General features: G+C 37.6%; 1 protein-coding gene across 1 annotated transcript; it reads left to right on the top strand.

The window, feature by feature from the left end:
- The first annotated feature begins 3,527 nt into the window (after nt 1–3,527).
- On the top strand, nt 3,528–20,657 carry LOC119424667 (anthrax toxin receptor 1-like). The gene is made up of 18 exons (XM_037692158.1): nt 3,528–3,676; nt 7,023–7,094; nt 7,171–7,242; nt 7,339–7,420; nt 7,512–7,545; nt 7,700–7,779; nt 7,903–7,971; nt 9,279–9,359; nt 9,444–9,504; nt 9,645–9,743; nt 12,124–12,193; nt 13,565–13,643; nt 13,830–13,925; nt 14,056–14,097; nt 14,207–14,299; nt 18,012–18,176; nt 18,824–18,904; nt 20,295–20,657. The coding sequence occupies exons 1-18, from the start codon at nt 3,528–3,530 to the stop codon at nt 20,655–20,657; spliced, it is 1,788 nt and encodes a 595-aa protein (XP_037548086.1).
- Nucleotides 20,658–23,981: the final 3,324 nt, after the last annotated feature.

Here is a 23,981-nt window from a genome sequence, read left to right as displayed (position 1 = left end):
TTCCAACCATCAAATAACCAGAGGAGGAAGCTGCTGAGACATGAGGAGTAGAGGAGTCAAGGGCTCCATTAAAAAAAAAAAAAAAAGTTCCTCGACAGCGGCGAGATTTTTTTTTCTTAGAAAGACCACGTCTCCATGCAGCTGATTCACTGACCAGAACCCAACTGAGCGCATACATACAGACAGGCGCGTGCAGCCTGCACCTGCTGACATTATATATATGCCTATATAAGAATTGATAATCAATGTGGCTCCCTTATCCATGTGCAGAGAAGCTTATAAATAAAGTTTTAGTGGGATAATTTCTGCAGGTTTAAAAAATAAATCAGTTTCAAAATAGTCAAATCTGCTTCAAACCTTTAGAAGTGCTTTTTTTAAAATTTTTTAAATAAAATTACATCACTTGCAGGTTTCCGACCACATCCATTCCAACATGGAAGGTGGAAACACTGACTCATTCATATTTGGAGATGTTATTAAAAACGGAGACTTCCTTTAAAAATACATGAAAAGGTGAAAAGTGACGACTTGGTGAGTAGAAAAACATCCTGAGATGACCTCACTGTACGACAGGAAAAACTTAACTGCTGCCATTCGTTCAATCATTAACCTTTCGGATGAATATTATACAGATTTTAGCTGTTGTCTCAGGGTTAACTCCTCTCCATGAGCAGCTTTTTATGCTGGTCCAAACAGGGAGGACAGCTGGTGGGTTTTCAGTAGAGACAAGCCAACAACTGGCACATCTGTTTGATGGACTCTGTTAAAAAGGCTACAAAAGTGAAATAAAACTATCAAATTAGTTTTACAGTGCTTTAAAGTTTCAGTTTATTATTTATTGTTGAAGCTGTTCACATATTGGTAAGTCACCAATTAATTAGTCTCAATCATCCAGTTTCTGGTATCAGAACATCTGCAGCTGAACCTTGAAGGTCCGAGGAACATGGGATTTAGGAAGTTCTGCAGCACAGGGTCCCTCAGCTGGAGGTTTTATGAAGCCAGTCAAGCTTATTTTATAATGCATACAATTACAGTATTTTATTATGTATGTGCACATTAATGTCAAGTTTTAATTTTAGCTTTAATGTTATATTTTAAATTAAAACACAGGAACAGTGAATTTATGCAGCAGTCTAATCTGCCACAGCTTAATCATTAATCAGCTAAATTGAATTATTTCAAGCCATTACAGGTCAGATTTACACAGACATTTAGTATTAATATATTACCTTTAAAACTGCAAAACATTTGACTCAAATTAAACAGAAACCAGCAAAAACTGTCAAGCAATGGTGAATTGATGTAGGCTAATAAATAAATGATAAATTAAAACTTTGTTTTACAGTGATTATTACCTGATTGAAAATTAAGTTACAAATAAAAGTGTTTGGGAAATATTAATTCATTCAAAACAATAGTGTAATATTAATAAGCCAAAGAGGTGTGCGTGAATTGATTTTGTTTCTCACTTATGTAATTAGACCCCCTCCATAATGACTAGGGTGATTTGTTGCGGTCTTTAAATCATCTATTAAGTTTTGCAGTGCCCATGGGTTCTAACTAAACTAACTCATGAAGTGAAGATGTGGAAACAAATTATCTCAATCATATTTGCCAGCATAGCATACCATTTTCAGATTTTTGTTTATATGCTAAACCACATAATTCTGATCTGTACATCCTTCAAGTATAAAAGTCTCCTGAAGGGTTATGTCATCACAAAGCAGACAAGTTACAACCAGACGGGAACTGCACCAGTCAGAGCCAGGAAACACAACAGAGGGTGATGCAAACGGCAGAGGACATCACTGGTACCAGTGTCCACACCATCCAGGACATCTACCACAGCCAATGTCTGTGTAAAGCACGCAGCATCATTAAGGACCACACCCACCCAGCACAAGGACTCTTCCATCTGCTACCCTCAGGCAGACGATACAGGAGTCTTTGATCATGTACGAAAAGTCTAAAGGACAGCTATTACCCACAAGCTGTCTCTCAATAAATAACACTGAACAACTGGCAATAACACTGCACCAAGCCACATCTGTGACAACTAATATGACTAATATTAGCTTGTGACAGCCAGTATGTTTAGTATTTATTGCTGCTGCACTGTGCGGCTGTATCATGTATGATACAGTATCTATGTATCTACCTTACCATCATAATTCAATCTCAGTGTCACTACCTGTACAATAACCAGTCACACAACCTGTATATGTTAATTATGTGCAATATACATACACACATATATATACACACATATACATACATACATACACATATATAAAAATATATGTATGTATGTATGTCATGTGCATTTTAGCTTATTTTACTACCTTGAAATACTTATTCATTCAAATTCATCCTGTTGTACTGTTATATTCTACCATGTTGTTGTTTACTATCTCTCTTTAGGACCTTGTCAATATTATAATAACTTTTTCACCTTTTGGTACATTATTTATGTACCCTAATTGCATGATTTTAATATTTTCTTGTTTGTTTGCTCTTTGATCTTTTAGCGAATCAATCATGTTCTTCTCATCTTAAGCACTTCATTGTACTGTTAACCTTGTGTTGACCTTGCATATGACAAATAAACAACTAGAACTTGAACAATCAATTTAACGAATGAGTTTTTAACTGGTTTTAATTTTGTTACATGAAGCAGCCTTCCATTAGACACATAGGTTCATTTTTTTTTGTATCTATAAAAACAACTTACAAAGTAAATATACCACAGCTAAACACACAAAATAGCATTTCATCACCAACCGAATGATTTCAAAGAGCTATTAGCTGAAAACTTGTTGGGGCTATAGTTTTGGTGGTCAGTGCCGTGGTCTTGTAATCCTGAGGTTGCGGGTTTGAGCCCAGGTTGTGTCAGGAAGGGCATGCTGTCCATCAGATCTTTGCTTGATTTGTTTCCTATTCCTAAACTTAAAACTTTTACTGCTCATTTGAAGGTTTTATTTGACAGCTGTGAGAGTTTTTAGTGTTGGATGTTCAAAGTTAGTCCACAGATCAAAATGCCGTTATAAACAATGAAACAAGTCGTCATGTCTGCACACATTCATTGTTCTCATTTTGTTGAATGATTTGCACGGTTTGTGTTTTGACCACAGTGTGGCACTGATGGATAAAACACAAAATCCTACAGAACTGAAGAAAACAAAGAAAAGCGTGTCCAAGAATAAAGGCTTTCTAAAAAAAACACAATTAATTCTCACTGTCAGATGACGAAAGCAGGAAATCACGTGTGTTTTTTATTATTGTGCACAACTCGTGCTGTTTGACTGAGTGTGAAAGAAGATCCTGAGACTCCCTCCTCCTCTGCTGATGTGGGTCTGCTGCAGCTCAGATGGGACTTTAATCCAGAGAAGAGCACTTGATGCCATGGAGATCCCTCTTCACCAGATGGTCTTCCACATCAGAGCCCTTTGAAAGAGAGGTCAAGAGGACAACTCAATTTGGACAAGATTTATATTCACTCTCACTTTGACTGTCCTAAACTCAGGGAGATGGTCCAGTTCTGGTGCAGACAGACCCAGCTCTGCGTGGAACTGGGCATAATGGTGGGGATCCTTGTGGTTGGTGCACAGATTTATGAAATGAAGGAACCAGGGTCGTCCTGCTATGGAGGATTTGACCTCTTCTTTGTTCTGGACAAGTGAGTGCTGCTCTTTTATTTTATCTCAGGAGGGACGTTTAGACTTTGTTGCATAATTTATCTGAGTGTGGTTCGATATACCTTGACACGTTGTCCTCCAAAGACTCTATTAGGCTAAAACTGGCCAATTATAATTCTAAACTTTTTAAATGAGACGAGAAACAGAGCTATGCCAAAGGAACATGTTGCATTTGTCTGGAGCAGTTTACTGTAATGATGGTGATATGCAAAAATAAATAATTAAATAAATCCATGACAACAGCTTACAGTTATTTAACTCTTCTATGTTCGCAATCAGTTTATTAATTTGAGCTGCAGAATAATCCAACAAGTTGTGAAAAGTGTCCAATGTTTGCAGAAATCTAAAAGAGGTCTTTAATTATGTTTTTATTTAAATGTCAAATTTCCAACCTAATTAAAATAAAGTTCACATCAATGCTTTATAAATTAATGGGCTAGCATATTGCCCACCACTTTTTTTTTTTTTTTTTTTTTGGCAAATGAGCTTTATACCTATTTTATTTACCTTTTAAATGATTTTGTTTCAATTTTATCAATACCTTGCCTGATCTGTTACGGCTTGGGTTGTGTTGCAAATGACTCTCAGCTACTACCACTCCAAATTTAGGCCCTATATCAGTAACATTCACTGAGATTTAGTCATTTCTGTGTTAGCAGTGGTGGCAATTTAAATTGGTTTGACGCCAGAGTTAATCAGTTGTAGATGTGCCTTAATGATTACTTTCCATTAAAGTCAGTTCATTGATTTGTTAGGTATTTTATTAGCAGCGCTGATTAATGCACCTACACACAAACACACAATCAAAAACACTATTTTGTCACATTCAGTGGAAGGCGAGAATTACTTCTAATTGTTAAATTTGCTAATGCATGTTAGTGTAATCTAAGCCATGAAAGCAGCGTTGTGCAATTTTCCTCATCAAACACCAAATTGTTTTCTAAATCCTTTGAAAATGCAGCAGTAAGTTTTAAATTACACCATTCATGACGTTAACATGAAGCTCAGTTATGTGTCACATGTTCAGATGCTGGTTTCAAGCATGTTTCTGCCCTCACTTCTTCATCTGTAATGTGTTTATACATGATCTGAAATGATAAAACGCTCTGCAGGGACATCTGCTGTCAAACTGCGGTCGTAATTCTTTGACAGGAGCAGCCTCAAATCTGCTCTTTAGACAGCAGAACCCTTTCTCCATGAGAGCCAGATGTTCCAAAGATCCTGGCTTTTTGGCTCATCTCGCCTCTTGGACTCACATTGCTGGATAAATGAAAACAGGAGGACAAGTCCAGAGTGGGAGGAGGTGGAGGCTGTTTTAACCCCAAATTTCCACTTAATTACTGACGTGCACTTGAAATGTTTGTGTTCTTCTGCTGATTTGTTTGTCAAAGCTGCAAACTCTAACATCTGGACCTGAAGAAAGCCAAAACAGAACCATGGTCCAAACTACGCATGGGCTATTTTTAAGCCTCTAAATGGAAATGATCTATCACTTAGTGCAAAATAAATAAAAAAATAATAATTTTTGTGCATCATACAAGGCAATAATTATTTCTTACTTTGCTTTTCTGTCCACAAAGTTTTGTCTTTCATGTCATGACATTTTGTCACAGAAACAATATACTGAGGATCAACATAATATTTTAGCACAGTTTCAAGGTTTTGACTTGAGCTCAGTCTGATTCATTCTAATAGTCAAATATAATTTTTCCTGGAAACTATTTTTTTAATTGCCTGCCACCAAAAGGTTTTTGATTGCATCGGTGTGTGTGCTTGTGGGCTTTTGAAGTGTTATGAACCACTGGATGAAATGAAATGAAACTTTCAGGAAGTGCACATTGAATTGCAGCTTTTCTGCACCGAAATGAGTCGGTTGATGTGGTTTGAGCATCTGATTGTGGAAAGCTCCTGAACCTCCTTTTGGAGGCTTTCTGAGCACATCCTACGTGAAGGAGGCCCAAGGGCTGACCCAGAGGATTTATGTTTCCCCTCTGACCTGGGAACAGCTTGGGATCTCCCAAAAGGAGCTGGAAAGTCTCAGTAAGGAGAGGGATATCTGGGTTGCTCTCCTGAATCTGTTGTCTCTGTGACCTGACCACAGATAAGTCGCAGAAAATTGATGGATAGATATACCGTATTTTCCGCCGTACACGTTGCACCACCAAATAAGTTGCATCAGGCCAAATACGTCTAATAGAATGGAAAAAAAACATAAATATGTCGCTTTGCCATGTAAGTCGCATTTATTATGCGTCACTGCTAACGTGTCACATTTGTTACGCGTTGCATTTGTTACACGTCATCACTGACAACATGGAAATACGGGCCAAACCTGGAAATATGGGCCGGAAAAGGTGGGTCTCAGTTTAACTTTTCCTTAATAAATGCACTTTGACAGTTTCATCAGATGCATTTCAAAAGTACACGCTGCCTCGGTGCTCCGGGAGCGCACTCTGAGGGAGGAAGTCAGGAAGGAGGAACGTGCATTTCTTCAAAATTTAACAAGATAGCGACCTAAAAACAGTTATTTGTTTGCTTGACATTATAGTAAACGTGTGTCACAGTTGAACATTTACTTAATAAATGCACTTCAGAGGTCAAATCAGCTTTATTTTGCTGGGGCAGCGCAGCAAAATGAATCTGATTTGACGGTCGCTCCATCCCGGAGCTGGACGAAGGTTGCGTCTATGGCAAGCAGATTGTGTCATCAATAGCCACTTATATCTATTACATGACACAACGGCATGTCATACTAATTGAGTGCCATCTAGCGTCTGAAAATGTTAGTGTTTAATATTTTCAGTGTCAGAATGAATGAAAACGGTCATATCTCAGCCAAAAATTGTTTTATACAATAAATATGGGGAAAAAACATAAATAAGTCGATTCGGTGTATAAGTCGCAGGGCATGCTAATTATGCAAAAATACTGCGACTTATAGGCAGAAAAATACTGTTATCAAATAATTAAACCCTATTAGATATTCAGTAAGAACTGGTTCGTCTAGCCTGAAACATAATGTTTTCAGCATTCTCCTTAACTTTCTCCAGTGTCAGCTGTTCAGCATCAGCTTCATCTGGAATGTAACTTTGAGCAAACTGTTGGTCAAAGAATTAAATAAAGTGCTTATAATCAAACTCTCAGTTTGTTCTTGACAGTACAGCTTCAACAGCTGAGCTAAACTTTATTAAGACACCTTTTAAGATCCGTATCACCCAAATCGTTAGCACATTTCAATGTTAGTTATTGCTACTTTTTTGCACGACACACTCAGATTAGTATCAGATAAAGTATGCGTCACTGCACTGAACTGTTTTTATGTTTTAGGTCTGGCAGTGTGCAAGATTATTGGAATGAGATATATTACTTTGTGGATCATCTTGCTCAAAAGTTCATCAGGTGTGTTCACACACACACACACAAACAATAAGACTATTTAAAATCATAGTAAATAAAGTTTATTTTGTCTGTCTAGTCCTCAGCTGCGGATGTCTTTTATTGTGTTTTCAACGGAAGGACGGATACTCATGGCTCTAACAGAAGACAGGTGTTTAAACACAGACTACGCTAACTTTGAAAAAATAAATATTCTAAGAGTTATAATTTGTTGTGATCAGTGTTGTTTTGTTTGTTTATTAATCAGAGATAAGATCCGTGCCGGACTGGAGGAGCTGCAGATGGTGGAGCCAGGCGGAGACACCTTCATGGACAAAGGACTTCATAAAGTAATTCAATAAACTAATGGTTTGGATTAAACTATATAAACAAGGCCAATTTAAATTTATAGCTTTTAACCTCTCAAACTTTTCCCCCCAGGCTAGCCAGCAAATTTACTACGGGGCTGGACATGGTGAGCAAAACTTTTTAGAATCAACTCAAAATGTCAGAATCCAGTGCTTTTACTTTTTTGTTGTTGCTTGAATTGAAAACTAGACTTTATGTTGGATTTTATTGGATAAGTTGAGACGTTATTGCACATTTGAACCAGCAGTTTTGTTTTTCAGGTTACCGGACAGCCAGCGTCATTATCGCCCTGACAGACGGAGAACTGAGGAAGAATCAGTTCGATCAGGCACAGCTGGAGGTGAAAGATGAGACAATAGGGAGCTTTTCTTTTCTCATTCTGCCACGATTCCTTGATGATCTCATCAAGTCATTTAACATCTTTTATTACCGTTTTATTAAATTTAATGTTGTTTTGAATCAGGCCAGCAGAGCACGTCAGTTAGGAGCCACAGTGTACTGTGTGGGGGTGAAAGACTTCAACGAAACACAAGTAAGCACTCTGCTTTTTCATTCAATCTTTATTTATACAGGCTAGCCTCATTGAGCCACGGGGACTCATTTACAAGAGGGACATGTTCCAGACAGAACATATAAAGTACAGACAACAAAACAGTAGACAATGACAACAATAAACTATAGTAAAAAATATGCAGTTAAATTAAGAGTAGTGTATAAAACAATAAATCAGGGTGCCATAAAACAGGGTGAAATACTAAAAACAAGAACATATGTGCTTTGATTGTTCTATTGACCTTATCAAATGTTTGAAACCCCTTAAAGAAATTAAGGTGGACAGCTTCAGTTCCTGTTGCAAGGTGTTCCAGGTTACAAGAGCTGAGTATAAGGTTTATTTGCCAAGTTCAGTCTGTACTGAGGGAAGGCTGCAGGTAATGATGGCCTGAGAGCGCACGTTGTAACTGCACTGACGGTGTGACATGTGGGAGGAGATATAAGAAGGAAGCAGACCAAGGAGGGATTTATAGATGGAAATGAACCAGTGTGAGAGCCTATGTGTAGACAGTGATGACCAGCTGACCAAGGAGTACAGGGTGAAGTGATGATATGGTAGTTACAGACAATTATGAATCTTAGTGTGCCATGGTAGACAGCATCAAACATTTGTAAGGAGCTGGCATGGCATTCATGTAAATAATGTTACTATAGTGAATGGCCGGTAGGAAGGTAACGGTTACAAGGTGTTTTCTGGCATTCAGAGTTAAGCAAGATCTATTTCTGAAATATAAACCCAGTTTTAATTCCAGTTCCTTCATCAAGTTTTCAATATGTGGTTTAAAAGAGAGATGTGCATCGACCAAAATTCCCAAGTATTTGTAAGAATCTACAAACTCAATAGGAACACCATGCATGGATGAGATAGGAGGAAGAGTTGCTGGCACCAACTTTCTGTTGGGAAACAACATCCCTTTGGGTTTGTCAGCATTTAGCACCAGCTTTGGATGGAATAAGTCTGACTGAATCATGTCAAATGCAGACCGTAGAAGCTGGAAAACCTTGGCAACTGTGTTAGCTCGGAAATAAACAACAGTGTCATTGGCATAGAGATGCAAAGACGCGTCAGGAATGTTTAGACCTACATTATTTATGTAATTTGTAAAAAGAGTGGGACCTAAATCTGAGCCTTGTGGCACACCATTGGTGACCGTTAGGTAGTTAGATGAAGTACTGTTATGTCAAACACATTGCCTCTGACCTGATAGATAGTTTGAGAACCAGCCAAGTCAAGAAGTTAAGATAAATAATAATTTAAACATATATTAAAACTTTTGACTCTTTCAGCTATCCACTATAGCTGACAGTAAGGACCACGTTTTTCCTGTAGATGATGGATTTCAAGCGTTGCAAGGGGTCATCGACTCGGTAATCAGAATGTTTTCAAAAAGATAACCAAATCATGACTAACAAACTGTAACTTCTTGACATGATTTAATGTTTTTGTGTCAGATCCTGAAGAGATCGTGCATTGAGATCCTGGCTGTGGAACCCTCCAGCATTTGTGAAGGAGGTAACAAAAAAAACCATGAGCATAACTGCCAAAAGTTGCACATGTTATATTATATTATATTATGCTGATTCAGTCTTTTTCTTTTAATATAATGCACACAAATACGTAATAAGGGGCAACACTTTTATTTCTTTTTTTAGAAACCTTCCAGGTGGTCGTGAGAGGAAATGGTTTCCTTCACTCCAGAGATGTGGAGAAAGTCCTCTGCAGCTTCCGTATCAATGATACAAGTACTTTGAGTAAGTTTTTTGTAGTTTTATTGCTGGCTTGTTAAGATAATAGATACATTAACTGTAAAACAACAATAAAACAATTTTAAGATTCCTTTTGTAGAACTTTATATGAAAAAACACAACTTCTTATTGTTCTTCAGCTCAGTGGTCTACCAAAACAAGGGTTGAACAATTTTTTTAAAAATTATTTTAAATCAGAACTTTCTTAGGAATAGACCTCTAATAATACAAAGATACATAATCTGCATGAAAACAGGGGTTGGAATCAATCAAACAGCAGAAAATAATAAAAATGTAACAATTTTTTTATCTGCAAAAACATTTTACAGAACTAGTTTAAAACAGAATTAAACTAAAGAAGGTGAAATGCGGTATTCCACTTTATATGTGTAATATTTATAATAGGATAAAAGCTGGATGTTGATTGTTGCTACAACGAGAAGGTCCACGGCTTGAAGCTCTGCTGCAACCTTGTTGCATATTCACCTCATGCAGGCATATTTGTACTCATTTTCAGAACAAAACATTTTCATGCATGGTTAATTGATGATTCTAAATTGTATCTAGGTGTGGGTGACGTGTGATGATCTCATTTGTCTCTGTGTCCCTGTGGTGAACTTGCAATGTACCCTGTGTCTCACAAAACGACCACTGGAGACAGTCATCAGCTGCACGTGACCCAGAACAGAACCATGTATGACAGATGTTAGTAAAATATTGTATTGGACAACAAATAACTATTCTTCATTAAAGCTGAGAGCAGATTGTGGTACAACTTACCAGCACAGAGAGGAAAAATATGTCTTCAGGATCAACAACCTCAACGTGGCAAACGGACAGTCGATATTTAAATTTATGGCCATGTTGAAAATAAACAAATAAATCAAGAATTGTCATCATCCTGAAAACAATATCGGTCTACTGCCAAATGAAAAAGTTGAGACCTAATTGATGAATAATGTTATTTTACAAGTCGATTAAATAGCTCAAACTGTTAAGTTAACATAAGTCAGGTCCTCTGGATGGCTTATTTGTGTTGAAACATTTCACCTTTCATCCAAAGGACTTCATCAGTCCGAGGAGCCACAACAAACTCAGTCCCACAAGTAGCACCCTAATATAATGAACCAACCAGTTTGATGGTGCCAAGATGGTTTCTGGAGTCCACCCTCTCCCCTGTCAACTCCTCTGAGGCAATCATGACCAAAGTGGTTCAAAACATCAAAGCTTATGTTCAATAATCCAGGTAAAAAATTCCAACAAAACTAAATCAGGTCATCTGGACAGTTTCTGTTTGTTGAATTATGTGAAGGTGCTTTTAAGATTACGTTTGTTGTAGCTCCTCGGAGTGAAGAAGTCCTTTGGATGAAAGATGAAATGTTTCAACAAAAGGAAACCGCCCAGAGGACCAGATGTTATTTTTCTGGATTTTTTTTTTTTACATGGATTATTGAGCATGAACTTTGATGAATGAAATCAAGACTTTTAATAACAGATACAACTAAAGGCTGATGAGGCAACAAACACAAAAGGAAAACTAAGGGAGTTTGAATGGAACATAGAAAAGCACAGAAGTGAAAAACAGTGAGGGAATAACTGAGGGTGATGCAAGAATAGGTGATTACTGAGTGAGTGCAGGTGTGGTTATCACAAGGTAAGGGGGAAAAAAAATGCACAAGGACAGTCATAACTCAACTAGGTTTTTTATTATATATTTTTTTAATTTGCCAAACCAAATTGTTCAGCTGCTAAATTAGTTTTAATTTTATGTCTGTTATGGTGGTAAGCAACAGCAATTAAAATTTTAATCCAATGGGTGAGAAACATAAAAAACACATTTTATGTACATTGTCACTCCTGAGGTGTAAATTTCAGTTAACTGTAGACAGTAAATGAACTATTTGTCCAGTAAGAATATTCATTCATAATAACACACAATGAGCCAAATCTGTCCTCATTTAACATATGAAGACTAAGACACCATGTTGCCTGTGAGGATGGTTGCCAGGTAGAATTTTATACACCACTTTGCTTTCCAAACCTTCCATCTACCTATGCTTGACATCAGCTGCAAAAATGCTCATCGTTTCTCAGAAGAGGAGTGTTTGAAGATGAATGTGGATCTCATCAGGGATGAGCTGCTGTCTTCAGCACATGTTAAAGCCTCCCTCAGCCGAGACAAATAAACCACAAACTCTCACTTATTTTCTTCACTTTCCACTAAAAGAGGAAGTCCAGGAATTTAATAGCAAACCACTATTTTCAGGATGGAAACTTCTGAAGTTTTAAAACTGAAAGAGAGAGGAAAAAAAAAACATCCACTGCCTCACAGACTTATCATGTGATTTATTTCTCTAAATATATGCTCAACTTCTGTTTTCCACAGTGAAGAGGCCTTTGGTGGTGAGGGATACTTACCTTCTGTGTCCAGCTCCTATTCTGGAAAAATTTGCAACGTAAGTAATTTCTGTTCAAACCTGATTATATTTGCATACCCACTCTTATGTTATGAGTGTTCTCTTCAGAGCCAGAAACATTTAGAGGAAACTGAGCCTTAGCTCTCAGAAAGTTGTGAAATAACCCATATCAGGAACAAAAGAATCAAATATTGATGCAAAACAGCCACTGTAAGATACAAAAAAGGCCACAGTTTATCCTGGTTGTGACTTTGAAAAGTGATAGGCAATTCTTGCATAAACCATTTGCAGTGGCAGCTGGTGGAGTTTTCTCCATGGGGGCTATAACTCCAAAATAGACATATGCATATATATACATATATATGTGCCATAAATAATATTTATATAAGATGGTTTATAATAAGATCTTGGTTTGACTGCTGGAGGGATGTGGTACCTAAATAGAATCAAGCTCATTATTTGAGTACTCGTAAATATTCTTAATATTAAAGGTCCTAATATTGCACCGGTCCTCAGCACACAAAATAGCAACAGCATTTCACCATTTCAATGTACCTTCCATTTAAATGCTTCAGTGTTAACAGTAGGAGCTAGTTATTGCAAGAGGCTTATTTTCATTATCCAGATCAATGCAAATGCAAGTGCTCAGAAATAGTAAAATATAATCAGTGACATTTAGTATAGAAAAGTATTAATGTTAGATTTTTTTTATAAGCACATTCAAATAAATGTTGTAGCAATAGCATTGCTTTATCACAGAGCCCAATACAATAACCTGGAGGCTATAGCGATAGCATAGCTCCAGAAACAAACAAACTCACCAGTTTCCACTTTTATAATACACAGTCAGCTGAAGTTTTTTTTCACAAATAGAGACATTTAAAAGTTGAGAGGCATATCAGTCAGAAATGGCAACATATAACATTAGATAACGGGCTTCCAATGGCTTAAAGTCTACCTGCAGCAGCTATAGCCTGGTTGTGTCACTGAACGATCTGCTCCGGAAGCACGATCTTTGCATCTTTGCACCCAGAGCTGAATGCATCCTTGCATTGGGTGCAGGAGAGGTGAGCCCAGAATAGTCCTATCTTTTGTAATGAAGAGGAGCTAACTGTGCATGTACAACTTTTAACGAGAGTCTATGGGCAAAGACGCGCCCCCAGGGTGGAAATACATCAACAATCAGACAACGTTGACGAACGAATCAACTTTACTCATCATTAATTATAAAATATTTATCTTACACAACAAAAAAATAAATTTTTTTTTAATTTTTTTTTTTTTTATGTCTTATTCAAGGTAATGTGGTGAGTGGTGGGCCCTAGCGCCCCCTATTGGCCATCCACCACTGACCATTTGTGATTGGAGACGCATTATTTGACTGTTTTAATCGTCTTATCATCTCTGCAGGTCAGCCACGCTTTACGTCAGCTTGAATAATGGCCTCAGCTTCATTTCAAGCTCTGTCACTATTACTGCTGTTACTTGTGTGAGTATAAAGGAGACAAAAGCTTATCATGTGATGGACAAAAACAAAAATCAAGGCAATATTATGAGTATTACTGACTTTGTAAGATGAGTTACAGCTGAGAGATTTTTTTCTTTTGTTCCTTGTCTTTTGCACAGAAAAATCAGTTTGTCAGCTTCAACCAGTGTTTTCATGTTTCTGTTGCAGTCTGATGGGACCTTAGTGGGAATCGCGCTGCTCGTCCTGCTGCTCCTGCTCACCATGGCTCTGCTCTGGTGGTTCTGGCCTCTATGCTGCACTGTGGTACGACACTGCATTAATCATCTAAAAGAGCAATGCCTCCTACATGAATGATGGTTTTGCACTTGAATTAAAAAAACAAACGCACAATAAGACAATGATTAAAATATATATTTTTTTAATTGCTTTGCAGGTTATTCATGAGCCACCTCCTCCAGTTATAGAGGATATCTCTGTAGGTTTCTCTTTTCTGTTTTAGTTACATACACTGATCAGTTTGCTTTCTGTAAATAAGTTTATCCTATTGAGTTCACCACAAATAAACACATGGTTCTTATCTTTAGGATGACGAGGATGGTTTTCCTAAGAAAAGGTGGCCCACTGTAGATGCATCATACTACGGAGGCCGTGGAGTCGGGGGCATCAAGAGAATGGAGGTAACTCAGAGAGCAAGAGAATTAATTTATAATAAATATCATTCAAGGGCGGACAAAAATATGATTCTACCGCACAGCATTACAACCAGACACAAACAGAAGTGTGGTTTTATGGAAAAGACGTTACTATTTAAGTGTGGTTTCTTTAAAAGTGGGTCATCATGTGGTTGCATTGCTTTCTGAAAACGGTCACATTTGCACAAATTGTAAAACATTAAAGTCTAATAATGTAAATGAATCTTTGAGAACAAAAAGACTAAACTCAACGAACCTGTTGAGCCAAATCATCCAGCCAGGAAGTTAACGACTGACATCATACCACAAATCTTCCAAAATAACAAGCACAAAGTGGAGGAAGATATATGATTTTAAATGTGTTATTAGATGAGCTTCCAGAGGGGAAGAAATAGAAGCAATGTGGAAACAGGAATTATTTTATACATATTTTTGCTTTGGTCTAAACTCATTCCAAACTAATAAACCTGGATCAAATCAGATTTTGGTTATGTTAAACTTTAATTATTTAAATATATATATTATCTTTGTTAAACTTTTTTTTCTCCTTGATTTTACTTCTTGCACTTTTAGTTAATTTACTTCCGGTCTCTGTCACACAACGTTTCTGTTTCTAATCAGCACACCTTCATTTCATTTGCCGTCAGTGTCTGTGTCACGTAGTGCCATAGCTTAGGTCTGATTGTGGTCTTTGTTTCAGTTGTGCGCTTCTTTGTGGTACTTAGTATGTTCTGAAATGGGATTAAGTGGAGATATTGTTAACAGTTATTATCTTACCTGTTCTAAATTTGACTATAGTGAGAGAAATGGTGTTTAATTCCGCCTGGATTAAAGCTGTCATTTCTAACCCGAACCTGGAGCCCGGCCCTGCCCGCTATGGATTTGGACCGGGCAATAATAATGTCCGTAATGTGCGGGCCAGGTCGGTGTTTGTTTTTTTTATTGTGTCAAGGACGCATGTGGCTGATGATCCAATTATATGCCAACATGGCTTGCCGTATTATCACCTAGCATGCGGCCATTTGACCGCGCGCTGACGGGCCAGGTGAAAGAGGTAAAAAGTTCAGTTAAGCTTCAGATGGACTACTGCCAGCGATCCATCACCCAAATGGATGTTCATTCAGCTGCGGCACTCAGTGGGCGTGCACGACCGATGACCCAAACAGGTGAGATCACAAAATATCCGACATGCCAGAGCAGGGTTCAGTGCAGGCGGAAGCAGGGGAAGCATTTAATGCGCTTTGACGACTCCTCAGCTCCGATCTTCTGCCCCCTTTACTCAGCCGTGTGCGTCCGCCAACCGTTAATAATAGTCGGTTGTAAAAGCAGTCAAAGCTTTATTAAAAATGTCGGGTTTTTTTTCCCAGAGTCAGACCTGTAATTACTGTCAATTCGTCAGATCGGGTGGAGTTCAGAGCTGATGGCTGCGGGCTGGGGCTGGGTTGGATTTTTTGAACCTGAGTGCAACTCTAACCTGGATTGATGAGCTAAAGGCTAGTTTGAGTGCGGTTAAGACTAAAGTACATTGCTGCCATCCTAAAACAACTTCAATTCCAAAAGTTTCATAGTGGTTCACGTGAACACCATTTAATCAACTTTCATATGACGCTCAGTTTCACATTAGTACAGCTCAGAGTTGCATTCGGGCCTAAAAATCCAACCCGGTCCGGCCCTAGCCCGTATGCATTTTTTCAGAGTTTGACTTGACCCGACTTATTAATTGTAATTATAGGCCCGAACCTGGCAAATAAATAAATAAATAAAAATTAAGCTTTTACTGCTTTTGTAAGCAAATCAGTTTGACATGAGGCTGATGAGCCTGTTGTCCATCTGAAGCTTAACTGGACTTTTTTTTTACCTCTTTCAACGGGTCGATCAGACCTGAGCGTGCACCTGACCTGACACACGTCAGCAGGTTTCACAAGCAGATTAACACAATTTTATATGGTGCATTCTTATTTAGCTTTCTTTGTGCTGTATGATTCGTAAAACCGCATCAAAAGCCTGAGACCGCCCCAGCCCGCCCATCAAGTACATAATTTTGGCCTGACCGGGCCAAAATTTCAGGTCGGGCTTGGGGCTCAGGCCAAAAATCGCAGCTCTATTACAGCTATCTGTAGCAGCTCTGATGCAGCATGTGGCACTTCCTGTAGGAATACTGTGATTTCTGAAGTGGTGTTAAATACAATTATATTTTTATATAATTATAATATTATTATAATATAATTATATATATATAGATATTTATTTAAAATACATTTAGTAATGTGAAAATTTTGACATTAGACATGGAGTGCTTCACATTGATCTTTGTCTCAGGCAGACAAGCTCTATTTTGCTCCAATAGGAAGTCAAAGAGTTATCTATGACAACAAGTACAAGAATAACTGTTTATAGCCCTCACACTAAACCCCAAGATCTAAGCTATCATTTTAAGACTTTATCCTCCCAGTTTCTAGTTCTTTTGAACATTTGGCTTTGCAGTATATTTATTGTCAGAATAAAGAGCTTATTCTCACATGGTCTACACCTGGACTGTGGCCTGAAGTCTAGTAGTTTATTCAACTATACGACAGGCTTAGAACAACCAATCTGACATTCATCTTTTTGAACTGTGAAGACACAACAACTATAAATAACTCTGGCTTAAAGCAGAACTTCCAGGCTCGGTAAAAAGTTTAAAATCAAAGCTTTTCCATTAACTGGTTTCAGGTTCACGGATGAAATCTGTGGCTAAACACAGCCCTTAGCAAGTAGAAAGTAAGTGATCAAAGTTTGGAACGAGATCAAATAGAAGGAGTACAAAGCGGGGCAGGAATTTATTCCTTAGAGTGGAGCACGCAAGCCGACGCTGGATGAAAGCGAGTCACTTTATTGTTGTGACAAACTGAGAGTCAGAGAGAGTTAAGAGGAGGCCAGCTGGACAGGAGACTGCAAACGCTGCAGAAATACTTGGTAGAATCAGAGACAAAAGGTTTTATGGGTCGGAGCCTGTGTGAGTTATCTGAAATGGTAACACAGCAGTTCATTACTTTAGATACAACAGTCTAAGTACTGTATATATACAGTATATTTAGGAGGATTCAGTAGGTTTTAATGTACAACTTAAGAATAGTTAAGGGTGATAACCATGCAAATACAATCCTGCACCACGAAGGATCATGTGTCCGTGTGTGATGAAGCTGTCAAATAAACAGATTATATTCCGACTGAATAAAATGTTCTACAGACTGGTAGTGAAGCCTGCGAACTGGTCCTGAAGCTGCCAGAAACACATAATTCCAACCACTGCAATGGAAGGTATGCACGGCTTCATTTATGCGTCTCTTTCTGCCAAGTTGAAGCCTTTCAGGCTTTTTGTGCAGTAGCTGAAAGGGAGTGAATTTAAATAATGAACTTTCAAAGCTGCGTCGACAGTGCTGGTTTAACTCCTGGAGTTCTGACTCACTCCTGACATTTTAGCATTTTTAGAGGTTTAAAACGGACCCTGCAGTGAAACATTCACGTTTCATTGAGTAGCTTATTTAATGGTAATGCTGAATCATAAGATTTTGCAGACTGAAAGTTCAAAAGTGAACATACTTTGTTCCCAAACCCAAAAAAGCTTGTGTATTTGAACACAATAGCCAATTAGAATAGTGTTCATCTAGATGTTTTGTTATAACTGTGTTGTTTCAAAATGTCTGTTTGGGTCCAGGTCCGTTGGGGAGACAAAGGCTCGACTGAAGAAGGAGCCAAATTGGAAAAGGCCAAAAATGCACGAGTTGTGATGCCCGCCCAGGAGTACGATCCACCTCCACCTCTTTCTTACTATCACACGCACAAAACCATCCGGCCTCACAAGTGGTACTCTCCCATCAAGGTGCTCCAGATATTCAGTTTTTTAAATGAACTTAATGACATATCTTATATTCTTTTGTACAGTTGTTAAATTTATTCAAATTTTCAGTTCCTCACATGGTCTATAGTCAACAGCTTGGTATTTTTAAGCTTTTAATCAAAGCATGAACTTCTTTGGCTGTCATGGCGGTATCATTGCCAAAACCGTGTCCTAAAGCCCAGAGTACATGTGTTATATCTACAGTGTTTTATGTGCTTTAACATAAGTTTGGTGCCTTTTTATAAGTAGTGAGTAAATGTGTCTGCTTCAGTGCCTTTTAAGAATGATGATGATGTCTTATCAGGAAATAGTTATTGAAGTTCTGCTTCCTTAAATATTAGCCAACTGGATCTGGATAGGCTGTAACAAGAACCAGACATGAACTGAGCTAACCTCTATGAATCTGTTGAGGATCTGTTTAGTGGTTTTTATTTAACAAAAAAAATTCTTTATCAGTGTCAGTTTCATATAAAATCTTTCTATAAATTTGTGCAACCAATTAAACAGAAGAGCCATTTTTCATTTAACAACTATAGATTTGCTTATTTTTTTTAAGGATTTCTGGCAGATAGACACGACTGTGACTGCTGGGAGTTATTTTTTACATGTTTGTGATGGTATTTCTGCAGGGAAAGCTGGACGCTCTGTGTGTTTTCCTGAGAAAAGGCTACGACAGAGTGTCTGTGATGCGACCTTACCCTGGAGACAAGGTGAGACGAGCATCAATAGGCTCATCAACACTGCATTAAAAAAGAAAACATGTAATACAACTTGGAACAAATAGTATAAGTGCAGAACAGGAAAATAGTAAATATATTCAGATTCTATATATATATATATAAAAAAAAGTGTAAACAAAAAAGCTTGTTGGCAAAAGATTAAATTACAAAAAAGAAACCTAGAAGATTTTACAGCATTAATTGTGGTTATTTTAAATAAGTATGGAAGCCCATTTGTGCCATCGGTATGTTAAAAAAAAAAAAAAAACCTAAAAGCCATAATTATGGGATGCCATTGTTTGTTTATGATCTAGCTATCTAATTATTATGAAATAATATCACACAGTTATGATTTGGCACATAAAAAATATAGTTGCTCTGGTCATGACTCAGAATGTGATGATTTAGCTTCTAAGTCAAATCAAGATAAGTTAGTGTCTCGCTATGACTTAGCAATATATAGTTAGGACATGGCATGGCATAAATATCATCTAGCATGGCAAAATATGACAGCGTGTCATACTTATGAGGTAACATCTGCTAATATTGTCTCATTCTCATAAATCTAAGTCAGTATCTGAGAACTAAGAGATAAAATCTCATATTTATGACTTGACATTTCAAATTAGGACTTGTTTTATTTTAATGATATTACAAGTTAAAATAAATAGATTATAAATACTGTCACCATGCTGAGATATCTCAGAATGATGAATTATTGTTATGAGTATGAAATACTAAATCATAATTATGAGATTTCTCATAATTTTGAAGGTATCTTATAATTATCAGATACTAATTCATAAATATTAGATGGTATTTATGAGATTGTACCATTACTACAAGGTGACAATCATGAGATAATGGAGTTATTTTAATGGGAAACCAGGGTGATACTGTAAATAAGAAACCGTTCTTAATGTCCTGCCTGGTAAAATAAAGTTTAAATAAATAAAAAGAAACCAATTATGACTATGAAATATGATAATGATATGATATATGACTCATAAGAAAAAGGGTTTTAGTTAAACCTGACTTCGATTTAAAACAAAACTAAGGAAAATGTAAAGCGTAACAGTATAAGTAGACTAAGGTAAGGAGAAAGTATGATCTGGAGAAATGCGCCTGCAGAAGTCATTAGGTGTAAATGCTGCCTGCCTTTTTCAGTTCCCAGCATCTGCATGACTGAGTTGGCAAAAATGCTGTTTTCTTTTATGACATTCAATAAATGAAAATTTTGCTTTTTCCATCCAAACCTGCCAGTCGTTAGCCACAGGAAATTTAGAAAATTAGTCGTGCCCAGTTTCTTGACGTCAGGATTTTGCTTTTCTTTACATCTTCAGTTCCATAATTACTCATATTTTCTGTGCTTCCATTGCAGGGCAGGTGCATAAACTTCACCCGGAGCCCTTCCCACCCTCCTCCTCGCTACCCCATCTACAACCATCCCTCCACACCCGTTTACACTTTGCCCCAAAGGTATCAGCGTCGCCCGTCCGATGGTGATCAGAACCTCTTGCCCCCCTCACCAACTTCAACCTTACCTCCTCTACCATCCACTCCTCCACCATCCTCCAACAGCTCTCCCTGGTACACCCCCCCACCAAACAGAGCCTTGCCCACAGCCATCGAGAGCCAAGTCTCCGAACCTCCATCTCCAACCAACTCTCTGCCGCCTCCACCTTCTTGTAGAGCGCCTCCTCCCTCACGCCCTCCACCACGCCCCAACCACGAAAGCGACTGACGATCCAAAACCAAAAATCTGAGGATTAAGCTCCCAAACCTGAAAGACCTTTTCACTGTATTTGTACAGAGCTGAGCTCGCTGTTTCCTGCTGATTTAAGCCTTGATGCAAAGCTAAACTAATCCCACGCTGGCTTCAGTATATATCAGTCACATGCATCTAACTTTTCAAAACAGCAAACCTAAATTGTACCATACCTACGATTTTCTATGATAACTTCTTGCACTTCTCAGAAGAGTTTCTACATATATTTTCTAAAGTGTAAAATGATCTTTGGTGTGTCTAAACTTCCAAATATCTCTGGCTACAGTCATCCTGAAAGAGATGCAGCAGCCAGAAAGACTGCAGATCTTCTGATCAGATTTGTTCATAACAATGCAATGTGCAATAATCAATACGAATAAATATATTTATTATTTTGTTTATAGTTCCCGTGGTGTGTTTTATTAGAGGACAGACAATATGGGGGTCGAGATGGTGTAGGTAGGGGCAGGGCAGCCAACTCAGGACCTGAAGGTCCTGGGCTCGATCCCCGTTCATTTCACATCTCGTGATGTCCCTGAGCCGGACACCCTATCCCCAGTTGCTCCCCAGGCGCTTTCCATAGCTGCCCACTGCTCCACCTGGTGGTGGGTGGATTAAAAGCAGAGAGCTAATTTCACCATTGTATGGGAAATGACAACAATACATAACACCAGTGGTGGGATGTAACCAAGTACAAGTACTTCATTACTGTACTAAAGTACATTTTTCATGCATCTGTACTTTACTTAAGTAGAGTTAAATGTGGGTACTTTCAACTTTTACACCACTACATTTTACATTAAGTATCTGTACTTTCTACTACACTACATTTCTATAATGCGTTGCGTTACAAGTTACATTCTTGTGTTTTTTTTTATTTGTTCGTTAGTTTGAAAGTAACCAATAGTGAGAAGGCAGTTGGTTCATTTAATCCCTGCAAAGTGGGCAGGTAACGTTAGACCCACCTTCAAGAAGAGCTGGGCCAATGATGTATATTCAAGTATATACATCACTGAGCTGGGCACATCCACAGCACCACTAACACACCCAAAATGGATTCCACCACGGAGAGTCAGACAGAAGATACGCGCCAACCATGGTCTTATTGAAAGATTATGAAAGACTATTCAGTACAGCTGGACAGATTCTCTCTCCCAAAAGAGCCAGACTGGACTAAAAAAAAACTTTGAACACCAACTTCTTCTATACTTGAACAAGAAATTCTTGCTTCAACATTAAAATGTGTCAGTTCATGGGATGTTAGGAGACAAGAGATGTCTCTAAATGGCTCGACATTTGGGTCTAAGTTTTGAAAATGATGTCAGGAAGTTAAAATATCGTTCACTATTGACCCATTACAAGGTTGACCAGACAGTATTTTAACTAGAGTTAATGACAAACTGGAGTTGAAATGATCAGTCTATTTCTTTGTTAGTTGTGTCTAATATTCCTTTTTTCAGGCAGACAACTTTTACTTAAATGTGTTTACTGCAGTTAAAATGACACACTGGTTTTGCTTTGTGTTAAATCATAACTTTCATAGGTATAATTATTCCTCTTTATTATTTTACTTAATGGCATTTAACTCTGCATGTCATCCCTGAAATTCTGATGCACAGAATCACAAGTCCAAGTGTGAACTGTGTCACAGAGTAAACACAATAAAAACATGTATTATCTGCAGCATTGTTCAGTAAAATGACACAACACTATTAATGTATTACAGAAAATATACATATGGTAGGCACACTTAATGATATTGTAGACCAATATTAGGTAATACATTCTGAAAGTACTTTTACTTTGAATAATTTAAGTATTTTTAAAAGCAAATACTTACTTTTACTTAACTAAAAATGTTAATGTGGTACTTCTACTTTTACTAGAGTACATTTTTGTCCGTTTATTTGTACTTTTACATAAGTACAGTGTTCGAGTACTTTCCCCACTACTGCATAACACATTATTATTATTATACGTTTGATCCTTTGCTAAGATAATTTAACATTTTCAACATGAGTTTTTATGTTTTACAGTTCAGCAGGTGTGCAGAGACATTATAAGAACTTTCCTGATAGTTTTGCTCACCATGTGCACCTTAAAGGGCTATTCCAGTCATTTTTGAAGTGATGTCCTTTCTAATGGTGAGCACCTGGTCAGCTGTGATGTCACTGAGCCTGAGGTTATGGAGAAAGAGGCAAAAGTCTTCATCCAAGATATGCTTTAAGGCCAAATGAGGGCTCTTGTTTTGTTTATCCTTTTTCAGGATTATGAATCTTTTTTTCTAACTAGTTGGGTGTGCAAAGTCTGGAGACAAGTTGGCAACAGTTTGCTAAAGTGAGATAAGGCATTGCATGCTTTCCAGTAAAATGTAACCAAAACAGATTTAACATTATTTATGATGGAAATAAAGCATGATTGGTAAATGTGAAGCGATTAAAAAGCCAGATACATTCCATCCCTTTTGGAAGAGATAATTGCAGAAGACAACAATTAGAAAGATCTAAGGTTTGAAAGCGATTAAAGAGAAGTTGCAGAGGGAATAAAACCTGTCAGGAGACGTAATGAGGGCCACAGATTAAAACTGAAATGTTAAAAGTACAGAGGAGGATGTGTCAGATTTTGAGAACTTTTGCCAGATATCTGCAAATGATCGTTTCTTTATTCTTAGAAGAAACAAGACAAAAAAGAACAAAAAATAAATTAGAGTGTGACATTATGTAACCAGCCACAAAGCAGTCTGTCAGATGTGTTTTATTCCACTCAGACCTTAAAAAAAATCCCATTTTCCACGTTTCTGGTTAATATTTACTTTACATTTGGAAATGTTTAAAAAGACAGTCTAAGCTGCAGTTTTGTGGGTTTGAGAAAACTTCCAGAAACAAAGCAGTTGTAAAAAACAGCTGTAGACATGACTAAAATTCAGCTGTAATGAAACTGTAAAAAGTCCAGAGGGCCAGGAGTCCGCCTTTTCTGGTATTTTGATGCTTTTATTTTGGCAGACGCATGCAAATTTACATTTAAATCTATAGCTTTATCAATTTCCATTCAAACGGATCCATTTACTTCAAGAAAACTGCTCAGAATCTGACTTGCTTTTTATTTTCCATGCAGTCCCCTTAAAATGATGGATCTTAATCTATTTTTTATTTTACCTTTTTTTTTTTACCTTAAGCCGTTATAAAAGACATGGCTCCACCTCATCTTAAACACACTCAAATGACCTTCCAAGTTTTTTTGGCAGCAGACTGCATGCTGGGTATTTATAGGCTCTAACAATTAAAAGGGGTATTCTTGATT

This window comes from Nematolebias whitei, chromosome 18 (genome assembly GCF_014905685.2).
Source record: "Nematolebias whitei isolate Nwh7 chromosome 18, NemWhi1, whole genome shotgun sequence".
NCBI lineage: Eukaryota > Metazoa > Chordata > Actinopteri > Cyprinodontiformes > Rivulidae > Nematolebias > Nematolebias whitei.
Note: the sequence above shows the minus strand (reverse complement) of the source record. Positions and strands in the feature narration are given on the sequence as shown.

Coding starts and splice junctions, on each gene's coding strand:
- LOC119424667 (XM_037692158.1), top strand. CDS start 3,528: ATGGTCCAGTTCTGGTGCAGACAGACCCAGCTCTGCGTGGAACTGGGC. Junction 9,360..9,443: donor TGCAAGGGGTCATCGACTCG/GTAATCAGAATG, acceptor TTTTTGTGTCAG/ATCCTGAAGAGATCGTGCAT. Junction 14,098..14,206: donor CAGTTATAGAGGATATCTCT/GTAGGTTTCTCT, acceptor TCTTATCTTTAG/GATGACGAGGATGGTTTTCC.